The sequence below is a fragment of the Periplaneta americana genome, chromosome 4 (assembly GCF_040183065.1).
Source record: "Periplaneta americana isolate PAMFEO1 chromosome 4, P.americana_PAMFEO1_priV1, whole genome shotgun sequence".
NCBI classification, from domain to species: domain Eukaryota; kingdom Metazoa; phylum Arthropoda; class Insecta; order Blattodea; family Blattidae; genus Periplaneta; species Periplaneta americana.
The window spans coordinates 205,034,606-205,051,851 of record NC_091120.1 but is presented as its reverse complement, the minus strand read 5'-3'; the positions used below and the strand labels follow the sequence as shown (position 1 = coordinate 205,051,851).

Sequence of the window (17,246 nt, the reverse complement as noted above, 5' to 3'; positions counted from 1 at the left end):
AGTTTAAACAGGACACGATAACCAGTCTCCAAGCAAACCTAGAGGGACAGCAGAACTTCCTCTTCAGCTTCGTGGTGAGTTTAAACAAGATATCATAACCAGTCTCCAAGCAAACCTAGAGTGAGAGCAGAACTTCCTCTTCAGCTTCGTGGTGAGTTTAAACAAGACATGATAACCAGTCTCCAAGCAAACCTAGAGGGACAGCAGAACTTCCTCTTCAGCTTCGTGGTGAGTTTAAACAAGACACATAGCCAGTCTCCAAGCAAACCTAGAGGGACAGCAGAACTTCCTCTTCAGCTTCGTGGTGAGTTTAAACAAGACACGATAACTAATCTTCAAGCAAACCTAGAGGGAGAGCAGAACTTCCTCTTCAGCTTCGTGGTGAGTTTAAACAAGACACGATAACTAATCTTCAAGCAAACGTAGAGGGAGAGGAGAACTTCCTCTTCAGCTTCGTGGTGAGTTTAAACAAGACACGATAACTAATCTTCAAGCAAACCTAGAGGGAGAGCAGAACTTCCTCTTCAGCTTCGTGGTGAGTTTAAACAAGACACGATAACTAATCTTCAAACAAACCTAGAGGGAGAGCAGAACTTCCTCTTCAGCTTCGTGGTGAGTTTAAACAAGACACGATAACTAATCTTCAAACAAACCTAGAGGGAGAGCAGAACTTCCTCTTCAGCTTCGTGGTGAGTTTAAACAAGACACGATAACTAATCTTCAAGCAAACCTAGTGGGAGAACAGAGTTCCACGTCATAACCATGGAGAGTGTAAACACGAGGAACTAATCTTCTAGCAGACCTAATCGCCACCTTCGTGGTGAGTGTAAACAAGACACCTGTATCCCGTATTGAAGCAGGCCCAGCAGGTGGGTCTGTTCACGAGAGAGTAAAACGTCAATTCTATAATGAGGTAAACAAAACACATTATATATGAGCTCTGTTATCGCTATTATCCCTTTATATGTGACTTTATGTAAGCTATGGTTGTGCTAACATCGAACTCGGTGCTCCTATTCCACTTCTCAACTGTTGTCTGCCTGGCTGGTTTGTCTCTGCTCCACTGATTGACCGACAGTTGCAGACAAGAGTGAAAGTTTGTTAACCGCTACATAAGACGCGTAACGGCATTTTTGACGTTTCTTTTAGGACTTGCAGACGCTGGACCTGGAACCCTTCCAGCACGCCGACTCCAGCATCGTGGGCCTGCGCATGGTGGACAACCTGAAGCAGAAGATGCCGCGCAACCTCACGGTGAGTGATGTGGGCCTTAACCATGATACAGTGAGTAGTACAGATATTGACAGTGATCCTCACGGAAACTCACAGTGACTGACACACTGACAGAGATCCTTACCAAGGACACTTACAGTGACTGACAAATTGACAAGGATCCTTACGAAGGACACTCACAGTGACAGACAAATTGACAGAGATCCTTACCAAGGACACTCATAGTGAGTGATGCATGTACTATCAAAAATCCTTAGCAAGGACACTCACTGACACATTGAGAGGGATCCTTACGAAGGACAGTTACGGTGAGTGGTACATGTGTTACAATGTTATGTTTTATTTAACGACGATTGCAACTACCGAGGTTATATCACTGTTTCCGGTATGTTGGAATTTTGTCCTGCAGGAGTTATTTTACATGCCAGTAAATCTACTGACATGAGCCTGTTGCATTTAAGCACACTGCGCCACCCAGGCCGACTGAGTGGTACTTGCACTCTCAGAAATCCTTAGAAATGACACTCACAGGTATTGACAGGGATTCTTAGGCAGGACACTCATAGGTACTGACAGGGATCCTTAGGCAGGACACTCACAGGTACTGACAGAGATTCTTAGGCAGGACACTCACAGGTACTGACAGGGATCCTTAGGCAGGACACTCACAGGTACTGACAGAGATTCTTAGGCAGGACACTCACAGGTACTGACAGGGATTCTTAGGCAGGACACTCACAGGTACTGACAGGGGTTCTTAGGCAGGACACTCACATGTACTGACAGGGATTCTTAGGCAGGACACTCACAGGTACTGACAGGGATTCTTAGGCAGGACACTCACAGATACTGACAGGGATTCTTAGGCAGGACACTCACGGGTACTGACAGGGATTCTTAGGCAGGACACTCACATATACTGACAGGGATTCTTAGGCAGGACACTCACAGATACTGACGGGGATTCTTAGGCAGGACACTCACAGGTACTGACAGGGATTCTTAGGCAGGACACTCACGGGTACTGACAGGGATTCTTAGGCAGGACACTCACAGGTACTGACAGGTATTCTTAGACAGGACACTCACGGGTACTGACAGGGATTCTTAGGCAGGACACTCACACACACTGACAGGGATTCTTAGGCAGGACACTCACAGATACTGACAGGGATTCTTAGGCAGGACAGTCACGGGTACTGACAGGGATTCTTAGGCAGGACACTCACAGACACTGACAGGGATTCTTAGGCAGGACACTCACAGACACTGATAGGGATTCTTAGGCAGGACACTCACGGGTACTGACAGGGATTCTTAGGCAGGACACTCACAGATACTGACAGGGATTCTTAGGCAGGACACTCACGGGTACTGACAGGGATACTTAGGCAGGACACTCACGGGTACTGACAGGGATTCTTAGGCAGGACACTCACAGACACTGACAGGGATTCTTAGGCAGGACACTCACGGGTACTGACAGGGATTCTTAGGCAGGACACTCACGGGTACTGACAGGGATTCTTAGGCAGGACACTCACGGGTACTGACAGGGATTGTTAGGCAGGACACTCACGGGTACTGACAGGGATTCTTAGGCAGGACACTCACGGGTACTGACAGGGATTCTTAGGCAGGACACTCACGGGTACTGACAGGGATTGTTAGGCAGGACACTCATGCCACTCCGTCTCCTCAGATTGGCGCCGCGCTCATGCATGACGGCGTGGTGGCGCTTGCGCACGCGCTGCAGCAGCTGGACCTGGAGTTCGACGCCCTGGACTGCGACGCCGACAACGAGACTGGCTACGCTGACTTCATCGCGGACTTCCTGAACACGGTGAGTCACGTGTTTCGTTTGAGCCAATCAGATTTAGCCATTTTCCAGCTTCGCTGCAGTGTACATCATTCGCGAAATTTTGACTGCTCAGTTCTGAATTTTATTCTGCTAACAAACTAGCAAGGAAACTATTAATGAATTCTTGACGAAACCTTCCCTCGAACTGCATGAGCACATAGTGAGATCTCCACACCACACAAATACGAAAAATTTGCTGCCCATTGTAACTGCAAGACTATCTCGCGGCTTGAGTAGTACTGCGCATGACAAGTCTATAAATATCTCTCCAGGTTTTTCATGTACAGTCCGGATCAGCTTACTTCATACCCTAAGGGTGAAACCTAACCATTTTTCCCCCATTACTACATAAGCTAGTGGATTGTGATGATTTTCTAGTTTGCAGGTTGAATTTTCTTTTCCCAACTTTGTTTCGAATTTCGGTACTGAGAGATACTACAACTGGTAGTGATTTTATAACGGTTATGTTGGCAGCAGTGACACAAGTTGTCAGTATTTAAATTCTGAAAATTCAAATTGTTCTAGATTTCTGAGCCCATTACTGAAAGCTAGTGAAATTTAAACTTACTAATAATTAATTAATATCAGTATTAATATTCATACATAATAGTTATTGCATGTGTTGCTTTGTGTTGTGGTTATAATTTCAAGATTAGAGTCAGGTAGGCTAAGTGTAAATAAATATAACATATTTGATGTAATACATGCCCTCGAGTAATCGATAGAAATACCATTTCATATTTTAATTAATTTCTTTCGTCTTTGGACTTTGATTACAATAATGGAGTAAATATTCTAAATCATACATTTCAAAGTGGCATTCGTTTTCGGCATTCATACTAATCTTTCACGTGATCAAACCAAATACATTTTTAGGTTAGGTCTCGTGATTCTTAAACTGTTTAATAAAAGCAATAAATTTCATGTTCTCAGACAAAATACATTTTAATATTATATCATTCACTAATCTACTAACTACTAACATAATGTGCGAGAGATCCAGAAGAAAAATACAGTATACTCTTTCACAAATTATTGAATCTTTTAGAGAACACCTTCCCAATATAAAGATGAGATGTAGTAAATAAGCAAGACATCGTTATTGTTAATGCTATATTATTATTATTATTATTATTATTATTATTATTATTATTATTATTATTATTATTATTATTATTATTATTACTATTATTATTATAGTACATGGCATTGTGTGATTTTATCCTCTTCTGGTGATATCTAGTATTAGTTGGCAACACTGAAGAGACGGCCAAATTAGTCTTTTAGGAATTACTCTTACGTGATTCTCAGTATAGCACTGCAAAGTACGTTTTCACTCTTACAGTTAGTGTGTATGGGCAGCTACTTTTTTTACCTATGTGTAGGCTAACATCTATGTTCGACCTACACTAATAGAACAAATGAAAGTGTTTTATGGAACAGAAATTCTACTCAGGTTGTCATGGAAATGTTTACGTCATATTCGACAAACATTCCTATACCCGAGCGCAGTCAGCATAGTATACAGAGTGGATGGTAAGCTCTGCACCAAAATGAAACTGGTAATGCATAATGCAGTAGATCATGAGGAGAGATATGGAAAATATAAATAAGTCTTCTTTTTTAACATTCACTGCTTTAGAGGAAATCGTTGTGTTTTTATGAAGCATTTGGCAACAGCACGACTAATCTAGCAAGCACGGCGTGCACTCCTTACCTTCCCCCCCCCCTCTGCTGTGCTCAGTTGGTAACACACGACGTGTGCTACGTTGCAAGATTTATTTCAACGATTTTCGCAATTATTCAATTTAAATTCATGGCTAAACGGTTTAATTTGCAAAAAAAAGATTCAATACATTCGCGGTTCAGATTAATTTTACCTATCTGCTTGTATAGCAATCAATCATTTTTATCGGGGTATCACCGCAATAGAGCACTGCAAACATTGGGCAAAGACTATTTTTTTCCTGCTTAACGGCGCCACATCGAAGGAAAAGTGTAATGAAAGTTTTGTTATATTTAACATGTAGAATCACCTCTTAAATTTTGGTGCAGGAGTTACCATACACCCTGTATATATAAACTAGTTGGGACAGCTTATTATAATCCATGGGAGGGTTGCAATTTCTTTTGTATGTACCTTTGTTTAATTAAAACTCCGAAGATAGGTTGGGACCTAATAAGTGACACAAATAAGACATAACTCATGAGGAAACTAGGACAGGAGATAGAAGGGTAGGATGGCCAGTTCCTTTCCCCCTCCATTGCATACATCGCTGACTAGCTACGTATTACTCTAGTCAGACTTCAGATGCATACAAACAATTGTTCTTCCTCTGACACATATCGTCAAGTGAGATGTACCGCCTGATAATAGATGTGTATATCAGCCAGAACCTCAATCAGAAGTAGATTGCAATATAATATATTTAAAAAGTAATGTTATTCAGTTGTGCTCTGGCATGGACTAGAAACAGACGTGCGCACAATGCGTAAGCATAGAAACTTAATATAAGTTGGCATTATTCGCATGCAGATGGATAAATAACAATAACAGTATTTACGGGATATTTTCATGTGTTTATATACAGTGAGTCTCATTCAATTCTGAACAGATGGAAAAACTATTTTGGGTAACTACTAAATATATTTTTTTGTATTCGACAGTACATCAGATATTCATAGATTTCAAAAAGGCGTATAACTCGGTTCAGAGAGAAATTTTATATGATATTCTTACTGAATTTGGTATTCCCAAGAAACTAGTTCGATTAATTAAAATGTGTCTTAGTGAAATTTACAGCAGAGTCCGTATAGGCCAGTTTCTATCTGATGCTTTTCCAATTCACTGTGGGCTAAAGCAGGGAGATGCACTATCACCTTCACTTTTTAACTTCGCTCTAGAATATGCCATTAGGAAAGTCCAGGATAACAGAGAGGGATTGGAATTGAATGGGTTACATCAGCTTCTTGTCTATGCGGATGACGTGAATATGTTAGGACAAAATCCACAAACGATTAGGGAAAACACGGAAATGACACTCCGGAGGAAGTTAAACGCAGAATAAATATGGGAAATGCCTGTTATTATTCGGTTGAGAAGCTTTTGTCACCTAGACTGCTGTCAAAAAATTTGAAAGTTAGAATTTATAAAACAGTTATATTACCGGTTGTTCTGTATGGTTGTGAAACTTGGACTCTCACTTTGAGAGAGGAACAGAGATTAAGGATGTTTGAGAATAAGGTTCTTACGAAAATTTTTGGGGCTAAGAGGGATGAAGTTACAGGAGAATGGAGAAAGTTACACAACGCAGAACTGCACGCATTGTATTCTTCACCTGACATAATTAGGAACATAAAATCCAGACGTTTGAGATGGGCAGGGCATGTAGCACGTATGGGCGAATCCAGAAATGGATATAGAGTGTTAGTTGGGAGACCGGAGGGAAAAAGACCTTTGGGGAGGCCGAGACGTAGATGGGAGGATAATATTAAAATGGATTTGAGGGAGGTGGGATATGATGGTAGAGAATTGGTTAATCTTGCTCAGGATAGGGACCAATGGCGGGCTTATGTGAGGGCGGCAATGAACCTCCGGGTTCCTTAAAACCCAGTAAGTAAGTAAGTAGGTTATATACAGTATTACCAACTAATTGTTAATTTATGTGGAGTAAACACAGTTCTTTACTTCTCCTCTTAATAGTACGCTCTGTTGTAATGCATTATCATGCCTGGCCGGTATTCCCCCGACAGACGGCGGACGCAGGCCCAGGCCTGACCGGCACGCTGCAGTTCGGCGAGGACGGCTACCGCGCAGGCGCGCAGGTGCAGGTGGTGAAGCTGCTGGAGGGCGGACTGGCGCCCCTGGGCACGTGGCGGCAGGGCGCGGGGCTCAACCTCAGCTTCCCGCTGGAGCCCATCGGCGAGACCCACAACGACACGCTGCGGGGCAGACACCTCACCGTGCTCACCGTGCTGGTGAGGCAGACGATTCAGTTGCTGCTTCCTTTCCAGTGTACTGTGTTTCATAGCGTCCCCTCTAAACTGCGGAACTTCTTTCAATACAGGATGATTCAGAAAAAGCGTGCAGAAGTTAAACAGGAAATAGGGGAAGTTCTACAGAACATTTTGGGACAGGGAACTTGAAGTTTGTGAAGTCAAATTAAGAGATATGAGTTTAAACATGTCTGTCGATATCGCTGTTTCCATATTATCTACATTTACTATCTATATATATAATTTGAACTGGTAATGGAAATTACGGGAAAACGGCTGAACGGATTTTAATAAATGACCCCTCATTTTGAAGCTTGGAACCAAACTTTTTCAGACAAATAGTAGTTTTCAGTGAAATGTCAATTTTTCAACATAATTTTCCTATTTTCTAAAATCCATCTGTCGTCACTAACTAATTGCATTTCAGAATAAATCAAAACACACACTACAGTAAACAATATTACACGAAGGCCATGATCTGCAAGAATGCTGACATATTTAGAGCTCAAATTAAATTGGTTATTAAAAACTTCAAGACTAAAAGTAATTTACAGGTCTGATTCTGCGGTGTGTAATTTTCTGAGTACAGCTGTGTATTGGATATTGAAATCTACAAAACTTGAGGTGGTTTGATGACATTATTAGTATTATAAATGAAATATTATTGTAGTCAATGCCATGATGTGACTATTTTTCATTAATTATACATATTAATGCTATATTCATGATATGAAAGTGAAATGGTTTGGGGTTATATAAGTAGATGTAGAGAATATCTTAAATTAGATCTTAATTTCTATATTTTACTGAGTGGCGGCTATATAGTTATATGGTATATGTTACTGAAAACTTTAAAACTTACGTAAGATAATAATATTGTTATTAAAAATGAAATAATTTTACAGTTATTAATCAAGTGGGGTTGGGTCTTTTTCATATATTTAATGGCGGTGTGGTGTCGATTTATATGCGTGATTCTCTTCAGTATTGGCTCCAGAGAGCTAAAAAATTACAGTTCCTAAGGAAAGACCAAAAGGTATTACTTTCTCATAAAATATGAGGCCTACAAGATTTTGTAGTCTCCCGATCATTTCAGCAAGATCTCTTAGCAGGATAAAATGATTCTACCATCTACATTTCAAGGTAGTTCACGAAACATGCAGCAGCTATGCCAAGATGCTATGTCTATTGTTCGAAAGCACAGCAAACCTGATATTTTTTTTTTAACTCTCACTAGTCTACATTTATTTTGGAGTCTGCAATTGAATAATAATAAAATATGGAAAGAGTCCAGCTACCGGATGCAAACATTTCCAAGAGATTTTTTTTTTAATTTCACTCTGATAGTTTATATGATCGATTTGCTCAGGATAGGGACCGATGACGGGCTTATGTGAGGGCGACAATGAACCTCCGGGTTCTCTAAAAAGCCCTAAGTAAGTAAGTTTGTATGATCGAGGCAAGATGTCTGCGATATTGTGTCAAGTAGTGGATTAAGAAATCCTTGGCGCTATTCCTGAGCACGAAATGTTGTTAGTAAAATATATAATCACGATTTTCCTGTGTGGAGTTGAGCAGTTTTGAAACAGTAAAATGTTTTTTTTTGATTAGGAATAACTTCATGAACTGTAATAGGGAAAGCAGCGAAAATCGAAGAAATGTGGTGTTGAGAAGTTTGCATACTGGATGGCTAAATTATTATTTGCATTTATTTACACTTGTTATTTATATTTATTTACATTTATAAATTATTTTCATAAAATTTACAAATCTCAGTTAATAACCTTGTACGTAGGATGTGCTCGAAATGACGGTTAGTATTTATAATATGTAGCCAACCCATCATGTTTTGTTTGTTGACCTATTATCCACAAGATGGCTCTGTCCTTCGCATTTACATTGTCACATTACAAAACATGATATGAATCAACGACAGACCCTTTTAAATCATTCCAAGAGGTAATCATAGTAAATAAAAGGAAATATGTTTATTAATTCTGCTTGAAGTTCATGTTTTAAATTCCTTCACTCTTTTTTAAGTTATTTTTTTAACAAATAACATTATTATTCGACTGTCATTAAAATGAAACGAACAGATTTTCGCGTAACAATGGCGAAACTCAGTTTTTGAACGCTAATAAATTCATAGCTATGGAGTATTTATAAGAAAATGTTATATGTAAATGGAAGAACAAACACCGAATTATATCAAAACTAGTGGCTTGTGCAGCAAAAGCTGCAAACTAAGTTCATTAGACGTTCAAATAAACATTTTTCAGATTTATTTTCAATGAAGAATACCAAACATTCTGAAAGTTATTTGCTTCCATAATAATGAAAGACACTCTCTCTCGAGCCAATACTGAAGAGAACCACGCATATAAATATCTACACCACACCGCCATTAAATATATGAAAAAGACCCAACCCCACTTGATTAATAAGTATAAAAATATTTGATTTTTAATAATATTATTATCTTACGTAAGTTTTATAGCTTTCAGTAACATACACTATATATAGGTACTATATAGCCGCCACTCACTAAAATATAGAAACCAAAATCTAATTTAAGTTATTCTCTACATCCACTTATATAACCCCAAAACGTTTCACTTTCATATCATCAATATAGCATTAATATGTATAATTAATGAAAAATAGTCACATCATGGCATTAACTACAATAATATTTCATTTGTAATGGTAATAATGTCATCAAACCACCTCAAGTTTTGTAGTTTTTAATATCCAATACACAGCTGTACCCATAAAATTACACACCACAGAATCGAACCTGTAAATTATTTTTAGTAAGTTAAGTTTTTAATAACCAATTTAATTTGAGCTCTAAATATGTCAGCATTCTTGCAGATCATGGCCTTCGTGTAATATTGTTTACTGTAGTGTGTGTTTTGTTTTATTCTGAAATGCAATTAGCTAGTTCTAAAAACTGACGACAGATGGATTTTGGAAAATAGGAAAATTATGTTGAAAAATTGACATTTCACTGAAAACTACTATTTTTCTGGAAAACTTTGAGTTTCAAGCTTCAAAATGAGGGCTCATTTATTAAAATCCGTTCAGCCGTTTTCCCGTAATTTCCATTACCACTTCAAATTATATATATGTGATATTAAGTGGTCAGATAATGTGATGGCCTGAACACGAACACACAGTCAAACTTTAAGACTTTGTAAATTCCTCATTCATTAACAGCAATGGATAGAATACAAACAATGCACGCTCCTTCTTCCTCTCGTAGATTTTCCTCAATAAAAGGTCAGCTTAATCACTCCTGCTAACCAGGGATTGAGGACGCCTCACTGTTGCAGAGCGCGCCCTACTGCATGATCAAGTCGGCGTCCCTGGAGGGCAACGACCGCTACGAGGGCTTCGCCGTGGAGCTGGTGGATAAGCTGGCCAAGATGATCGGCTTCACGTACGAGCTGAGGCTCATGTCCCACCACGGCTTGTTCGACCCCCAGACCAACCGGTGGACGGGCATGATGGGAGAGATGCAGGCCAAGGTGAGACACGCGCCGTGGTGAAAAGGTTAAAAGCGATCTCGACGCCATCGAAAAATCGAAAGAGAATTGGGAGGAAAAATTTAAAAGGTACGCAAAACGCGCCCTTGCAAGGGGTTGGGGGCTGTACAAACTAAATATGTGAGCTCCAAGCCTGTTGGCCACTAGTCTCACTCCGGGTTTCGCTGCTCCACTGAAGGAGCTCTAGAAAATTTTGAAGGGGAAGCCGAAATTGGACGTAACCTCTTAGGTACCACATACGCGAGGAGGACGGAGATTTGATCAAGTGATCATGGAACGGGGCGAGGAGGAGATGGCTGGTGGTTGCCGTTAGGATGGCGAGACGCTGTCATCTGTTGTTCGATGACAAAGCATATGAAGGCCGTCGGAAGAAGCGCCGTGAAATCTAATCTGCAATTTGAGAGGTCCCTGTCCTTTCAATTTGCGACTTATTGAGTGACCTCGTACATTTAATAGACAAATGATAGGTTCTGAACTAGGGCATTCGTCATTTAGAAAAGGGGAATATATATGGAGAAGGGCATATAGGTCCGTGGCCCATTTCTTATAGGGCTCATCCCGATATTTGTCTTAGCGCCTTAGGAAAACCACGGAAAAACCTTAGGCAGGATGAGTTGCCTCAATATCAGAGACTAGCCAGTTGGCTCTTAGGTAGAATGACTCTATGAATAGATGGATATATACTAGCCAATTAGGAAGTGACCAGTGCTATATATAGTCGCGACGCTGTTATTTCTGGCGTGACTCCGCCTCTTTGCTTACGTCTTAGGAAGTGAAGGCTCTATAAAATCTAGGTAAGTAGTATCGTTCGCCATTTTTGTTCTTTCGTTGCCGAGCTATCGTACGAGGAATCTATTTGCCACACCGTTAAACATTATCATGTCGTAGCTCCTATGATAATAAATCAAACGCACTGTAATTCAGCAAATAATTGAGCGGCAAATAACGTCCTCGTGTGCTTTCTGCGAACGCCAACGAAAGAGCCAAAATGGCGGGCAATTATATTAAGTATTTATCGAGCCTTACTTACTTACTTACAAATGGCTTTTAAGGAACCCGAAGGTTCATTGCCGCCCTCACATAAGCCCGCCAGCGGTCCCTATCCTGTGCAAGATTAATCCAGTCTCTATCATCATAACCCACCTCCCTCAAATCCATTTTAATATTATCCTCCCATGTACGTCTCGGCCTCCCTAAAGGTCTTTTTCCCTCCGGTCTCCCAACTAACACTCTATATGCATTTCTGGATTCGCCCATACGTGCTACATGCCCTGCCCATCTCAAACGTCTGGATTTAATGTTCCTAATTATGTCAGGTGAAGAATACAATGCGTGCAGTTCTGTGTTGTGTAACTTTCTCCATTCTCCTGTAACTTCATCCCTCTTAGCCCCAAATATTTTCCTTAGCACCTTATTCTCAAACACCCTGAACCTATGTTCCTCTCTCAGAGTGAGAGTCCAAGTTTCACAACCATACAGAAGAACCGGTAATATAACTGTTTTATAAATTCTAACTTTCAGATTTTTCGACAGCAGACTGGATGATAAGAGCTTCTCAACCAAATAATAACACGCATTTCCCATATTTATTCTGCGTTTAATTTCCTCCCGAGTGTCATTTATATTTGTTACTGTTGCTCCAAGATATTTGAATTTTTCCACCTCTTCGAAGGATAAATCTCCAATTTTTATATTTCCATTTCGTACAATGTTCTGGTCACGAGACATAATCATATACTTTGTCTTTTCGGGATTTACTTCCAAACCGATCGCTCTACTTGCTTCAAGTAAAATTTCCGTGTTTTCCCTAATCGTTTGTGTATTTTCTCCTAACATATTCACGTCATCCGCATAGACAAGAAGCTGATGTAACCCGTTCAATTCCAAACCCTGCCTGTTATCCTGAACTTTCCTAAATTTATCGAGCCTTAAGAAATGAATAATGTCTTCATCAGCGAATCACAAGACGCACACGTTTAAATGTAGCCGACCTGCAACGCGATTGGCTGACGGAAATTAGAGCGACGGGACTATACTGGGTGTTCATTTCAAAGTGTGTCATGACGTCACTGTTGTTGGGTCACCGATTTGAAGCGAGTTTCAGCTTATATGTTAGAGAAGTTGCCTATTATTTAAGGCGTTCTTCAATCTGAACTTGAGAACGTGTAATAATAATAATAATAATAATAATAATAATAATAATAATAATAATAATAATAGTAATAATAATAATAATAATAATAATAATTTATTTAATCTGACAGGATTAAGGCCATAAGGCCTTCTCTTCCATCCTACCAGATAGTACGGTATAACTTGAACGTCGTAGCAACAGATGGCGGTCTGTACGGTCTGTGTGCTACCATAACCTCTTTCGAACTGTGTTTTGCGCCGGCAAGTCGTACGCAGGGTATTTGTTATCATCGGTTGCGTGCGGCAACATTCCACAACACAAATCAAATGCTCCGTGTCCATGTTGACCGTCGAAGTTAATGTCAACAAATACGTAAGTAATCGTCTTAACCCTCTCCCCATATCCCGACAGTACGTATTTCCAAACAGTTCACATTCCTGCCACTACCGGCGTTACCGTACGTATCGGCACGTACTCTTCAGAATGAACGCCGTACTTGCTAGGCAACTTCTCTGCCTCTTAGATTATACACCTGAGCTGCGGAAGTGTAGGAAGATTGAATTCTCTAGGCTCATCAGCTAGCCACATGACGGCATGCAGCGAGCCATGACATACTTTGAACTGAACACCCAGTAGTACTGATATGGACAGACTATGAGTTTCCCGTGCTACTGTACGCGCTGCAAGGGCCGAACAGCCTGTATTCAGGCCGTACGACAACCCCAGTCCGCCCTTTACCAAAATACAACTTCAATACTGAGGCACTGGCTAGACATAATATTATAAAAAGATAATAATTTAGGACAAACGAACAAATTAACAAACGAAGGAAGGAACGAATGAAGACATGAATGAATGAACGAATGAATGAACAAATGTAAGGAGGAGAACGGGAAAAAAACTTTAAAAGGTATGCGAAAACGCGTCCTTGCAAGGGAGTTCGGGGCTGAGAAAAACTGAGTATGCGAGCTCCAAGTCTGTTGGCCACTTGTCTCACTCTGGGTTACCCTGCTCCACTGAAAGAGCTCTAGAAATTTTTGAAAAGAATTTTTGACAGAGCTCTAGAAATTTTTGAAGAGAGTTTGTGACGTCAGTGGTGTTGTGTTGCAGAGGGCGGACATGGCGGTGGCGGACATGACCATCACGTCCGAGCGGTACTCCGCCGTCACCTTCACGACGCCCTTCATCAACACAGGTAAGCGCCGCCTCCTGCATGGCGTGGTGCAGCTCGTGGTACACGCGTGGTCTTAGGGCTCCGTGCCTGTTGCAGGGATCAGCATCCTGTACTACCGGCCACGCATCCACAACGCGTTCTCCTTCCTGACGCTGTTCAGGTGGCAGGTGTGGCTGGCCATCGCCGTCAGCTACGTGGGCGTGTCCTTGGCCTTCTACGTCCTGGCCAGGTAACTTCACAACCAGGCCTGGGCGCTAATAACCCAATCGAGTCACTGCAGATCCCCCCTTAACTACCCCATGGAACGATTGCCCTGATTTCAGACTGTTAGTGCTTTTCATTTGCGTAACTGATTTCTGATTTCCCTTTGTATAGTCCGACCATCGGATCTGTGCCCCCGTAAGATATGCGATCTGAACCTTAATTCCTTTTCAGCCTCGGCAATTCATTTCTCTCCCTGTATTCCTATTTCCCTCTTTTCTATCCCTCTCTCTTTCTCTCTCCCACTACTCACAATTTTGAGCCTTCTTGTGGGACAGTTTATTTGCACTTGCAGTCCAGTGTTGTCAACTCAACATGAATACTGTAGCACGGAGTGGCGAAAGAAATATTATTAAGCAAGTAATAGCATGAATAATTTCAAGGGAAAAATTGTTCCGGGGCCGGGTATCGATCCCGGGATCTCTGGTTGAACGTACCAGCGCTCTTCCACTGAGCTACCCGGGAACTCCACCCGACACCGTCTCAACTTTTCCCTTTATATCCCCACAACTCGCGTGGGCTGACGAAACGCCAGAGACCCACAACGAGTGCACACAATCTCTGTGTGACTTAAAATTGTGGTTTTCTGTTAACGAACACAGTAACGAATATATTATGCAAATCTAGTCTTTCAGGTGAAGCTCCCTGTAAAGCAGATTTGAATAAAGCTTCACCTGAAAGACTAGATTTGCATAAGTAATAGCATTTTGCATAAGTCAATCAGCGTCATTAGACCTACTTAAATTAAATTATGAATAAGTAATAATTAACCTTACAGTATTATAAGCAATATTCAAGAGACATGACACTGTTTGACGGAAGTTTCGCAACATCCCTATTGGCCTGCTGTTTGACGTAGTGGGAGAGAAACTGGTGGAATGGGGTGAGTAGAGGCGTTAACTTTTTCAAGAACGACGACAGCGCTGAAGGGGCATAGATCCAATGGTCCGACAATAAGTGAGATGGTACACTCTTAAGCTAAGGTTTGGCTACGGCGATCTTCGCCGACGATCATCGCTGGCTATCTTCGATGGGATTCTGTCCCGTTGATTTGAATGTGCATGATTTCTTTACGGCGATGAACGTCAACGAACGTCACTGGGCTCGACGAACGTTTGCCTCGGAGGCAAAAACCTGGTGATCATCGTCCAGAAACCAATTATAAAATTACAGTAGGTCATGAATTAAATCACTTAACCCTAGGATGCATGGCCTCTTGGACTTACATCAATGCATAATGGGGGCCTCAAAGGCCGCCATTACAAATTCAATTTGAATGTTGTGGTATTTTTATTCAGTTAGTTATTCAATATAGCGCTATAATAGAATAATTATAACTATGTATATGTTTTGAGTAGCTAAATATGATAAAAATGTCTCTATATGCACAAGTTCTGAAATTATAGTTTCATTATATAAAGCGGTCCTGCGCTGTGTCGTCGTGGCCTAAGGCATCCTGCTTAGGACTCGCATTACGAAATGCGCCCTGGTTCGATTCCTCATGAGGGAAGAAATTTTCTTTTGAAATATCGGCCAGTATGGGGACCGATGCCCACCCAGAATTATGATGCACTTGTAGAGCTATGATAGGTAGCGAAATTCAGTTATGAAAGCCAGCTCTAACGGCTGGGCGAATCATCGTGCTAACCCCACGATACTGACATTCTGATTGGATGATCGTCCACCTCTTCTTCGGTATATGGACGTGAGTTCAGCAGCCTGCTGGTGGGTCATGGTCCTTCATGGACTGTCGTGCCTCGGATTATTATTACATAAATTGAATTCCAATGCGCTTCTACTGAAAACAGTGTTCCCAAACAAGAGCACTTTGCTCATTGCACACATTCTTAGAACATTTTGAACATCACTGAGCAATTTTTCTTTCTAAGTCACGTAGGCACAGAAAGCATCTTCTTTTTGGCATTATTCTTGGATGAAATCCATATCCACCTCCTGGGGCCGTTTGACTCCACACCAGGCAAATGCTTGAAGGACATTCATGTTCAAGTTTGGATTGTTGATTCTGTGCTTCATATGTGGTCTTATGAGGCCGGGAGGGAATATCCCTATACACCGGAACTGAGGCCTATTGTGTGCCCTTGAAATGAGTTGCAGCCCAACTACCGCACCCATGCCGAACCGACCTAAGCCCTAATACCCTAACGGCCTGTCCCGTCATCCCTCTAAGTCCGTGTACCATTCCACCACAACAGCCTCAACCACATTCCCCCCTCAAACGGTCTGAGGTGTAGGCCACCCCTCCCGTCGGGAGGGGAGTGGGTTCCTTTGCTGGGTCACCAAATACTGTTCTTTGAGATATCCATGGAGGCCGGCCGAGAGCGTCAGGAGTACCGAAGGGCCGCCGCAGGCGTGATCTGAAGGCCAAGAAAGACAACCGGAATGATAAGGAAAGGATGATGAGGAGGGGGAAAGAAAGTGGCGAGAATGAGTGGAGTTCTATACACCTGATAAAGTTACCTGATATTCATCCATAGGAATGAGGGAAACCCCCGAAAAACCTCACACAGGCAACTCGTCTCAAGGGGGGAATCGAACCCCGGCCCGATGGGTTCGGAAGCGAACACATTACCACGAGACTACAGCGGTGGATACTATTTCTATTAGTAAGACACAAAAAACACAATTAGAATGATAAAAATACTTGCATTTCACAGCACTGGGAGCAGCAGCTTACTCTGCCAATGTTAAATCCAAAAATGATTATAAAATTAAAATGTTGCAACAATGCCACTAGGATACAAATGTCAGAAGTGTCAACATTCACATATTAGCAGTAAAACATAAAATTGTATAGCTGTATAATGAATAAAGCAGGACAGGCCTGAGAGGCCCCCGCTGTGCATTATACGTGTAGAATTAACAAACAATTTTAAACAGTTTATTTTAATGTATCTCCTTAAACGAACATACAACATGTTCTTAGATATATTTTAGAAGATTACATGAAGTTTGGTGCAATTTCATAATTTTTTAACACATTTAGGCCCGATTGTATAAACCATTTAATCTTGGATCAGA

The 17,246-nt window shown here is 41.2% G+C and overlaps 1 protein-coding gene across 3 annotated transcripts in view; it reads left to right on the top strand.

The window, feature by feature from the left end:
- The window catches only part of LOC138698680 (glutamate receptor ionotropic, kainate 2-like), an 85,617-nt gene that overhangs the window by 43,933 nt on the left and 24,438 nt on the right, over positions 1-17,246 (top strand). For all 3 annotated transcript variants that reach the window (XR_011331923.1, XM_069824849.1, XM_069824850.1), the window contains exons 6-11: positions 1,150-1,254; positions 2,936-3,076; positions 6,848-7,072; positions 10,426-10,620; positions 13,883-13,967; positions 14,043-14,175. Coding sequence is in view for 2 of the 3 variants with exons in the window: in XM_069824849.1 (XP_069680950.1) it covers positions 1,150-1,254; positions 2,936-3,076; positions 6,848-7,072; positions 10,426-10,620; positions 13,883-13,967; positions 14,043-14,175 (884 nt within the window). In the remaining variant the exon portion in view is untranslated. The remainder of the gene's footprint in view (positions 1-1,149; positions 1,255-2,935; positions 3,077-6,847; positions 7,073-10,425; positions 10,621-13,882; positions 13,968-14,042; positions 14,176-17,246) is intronic.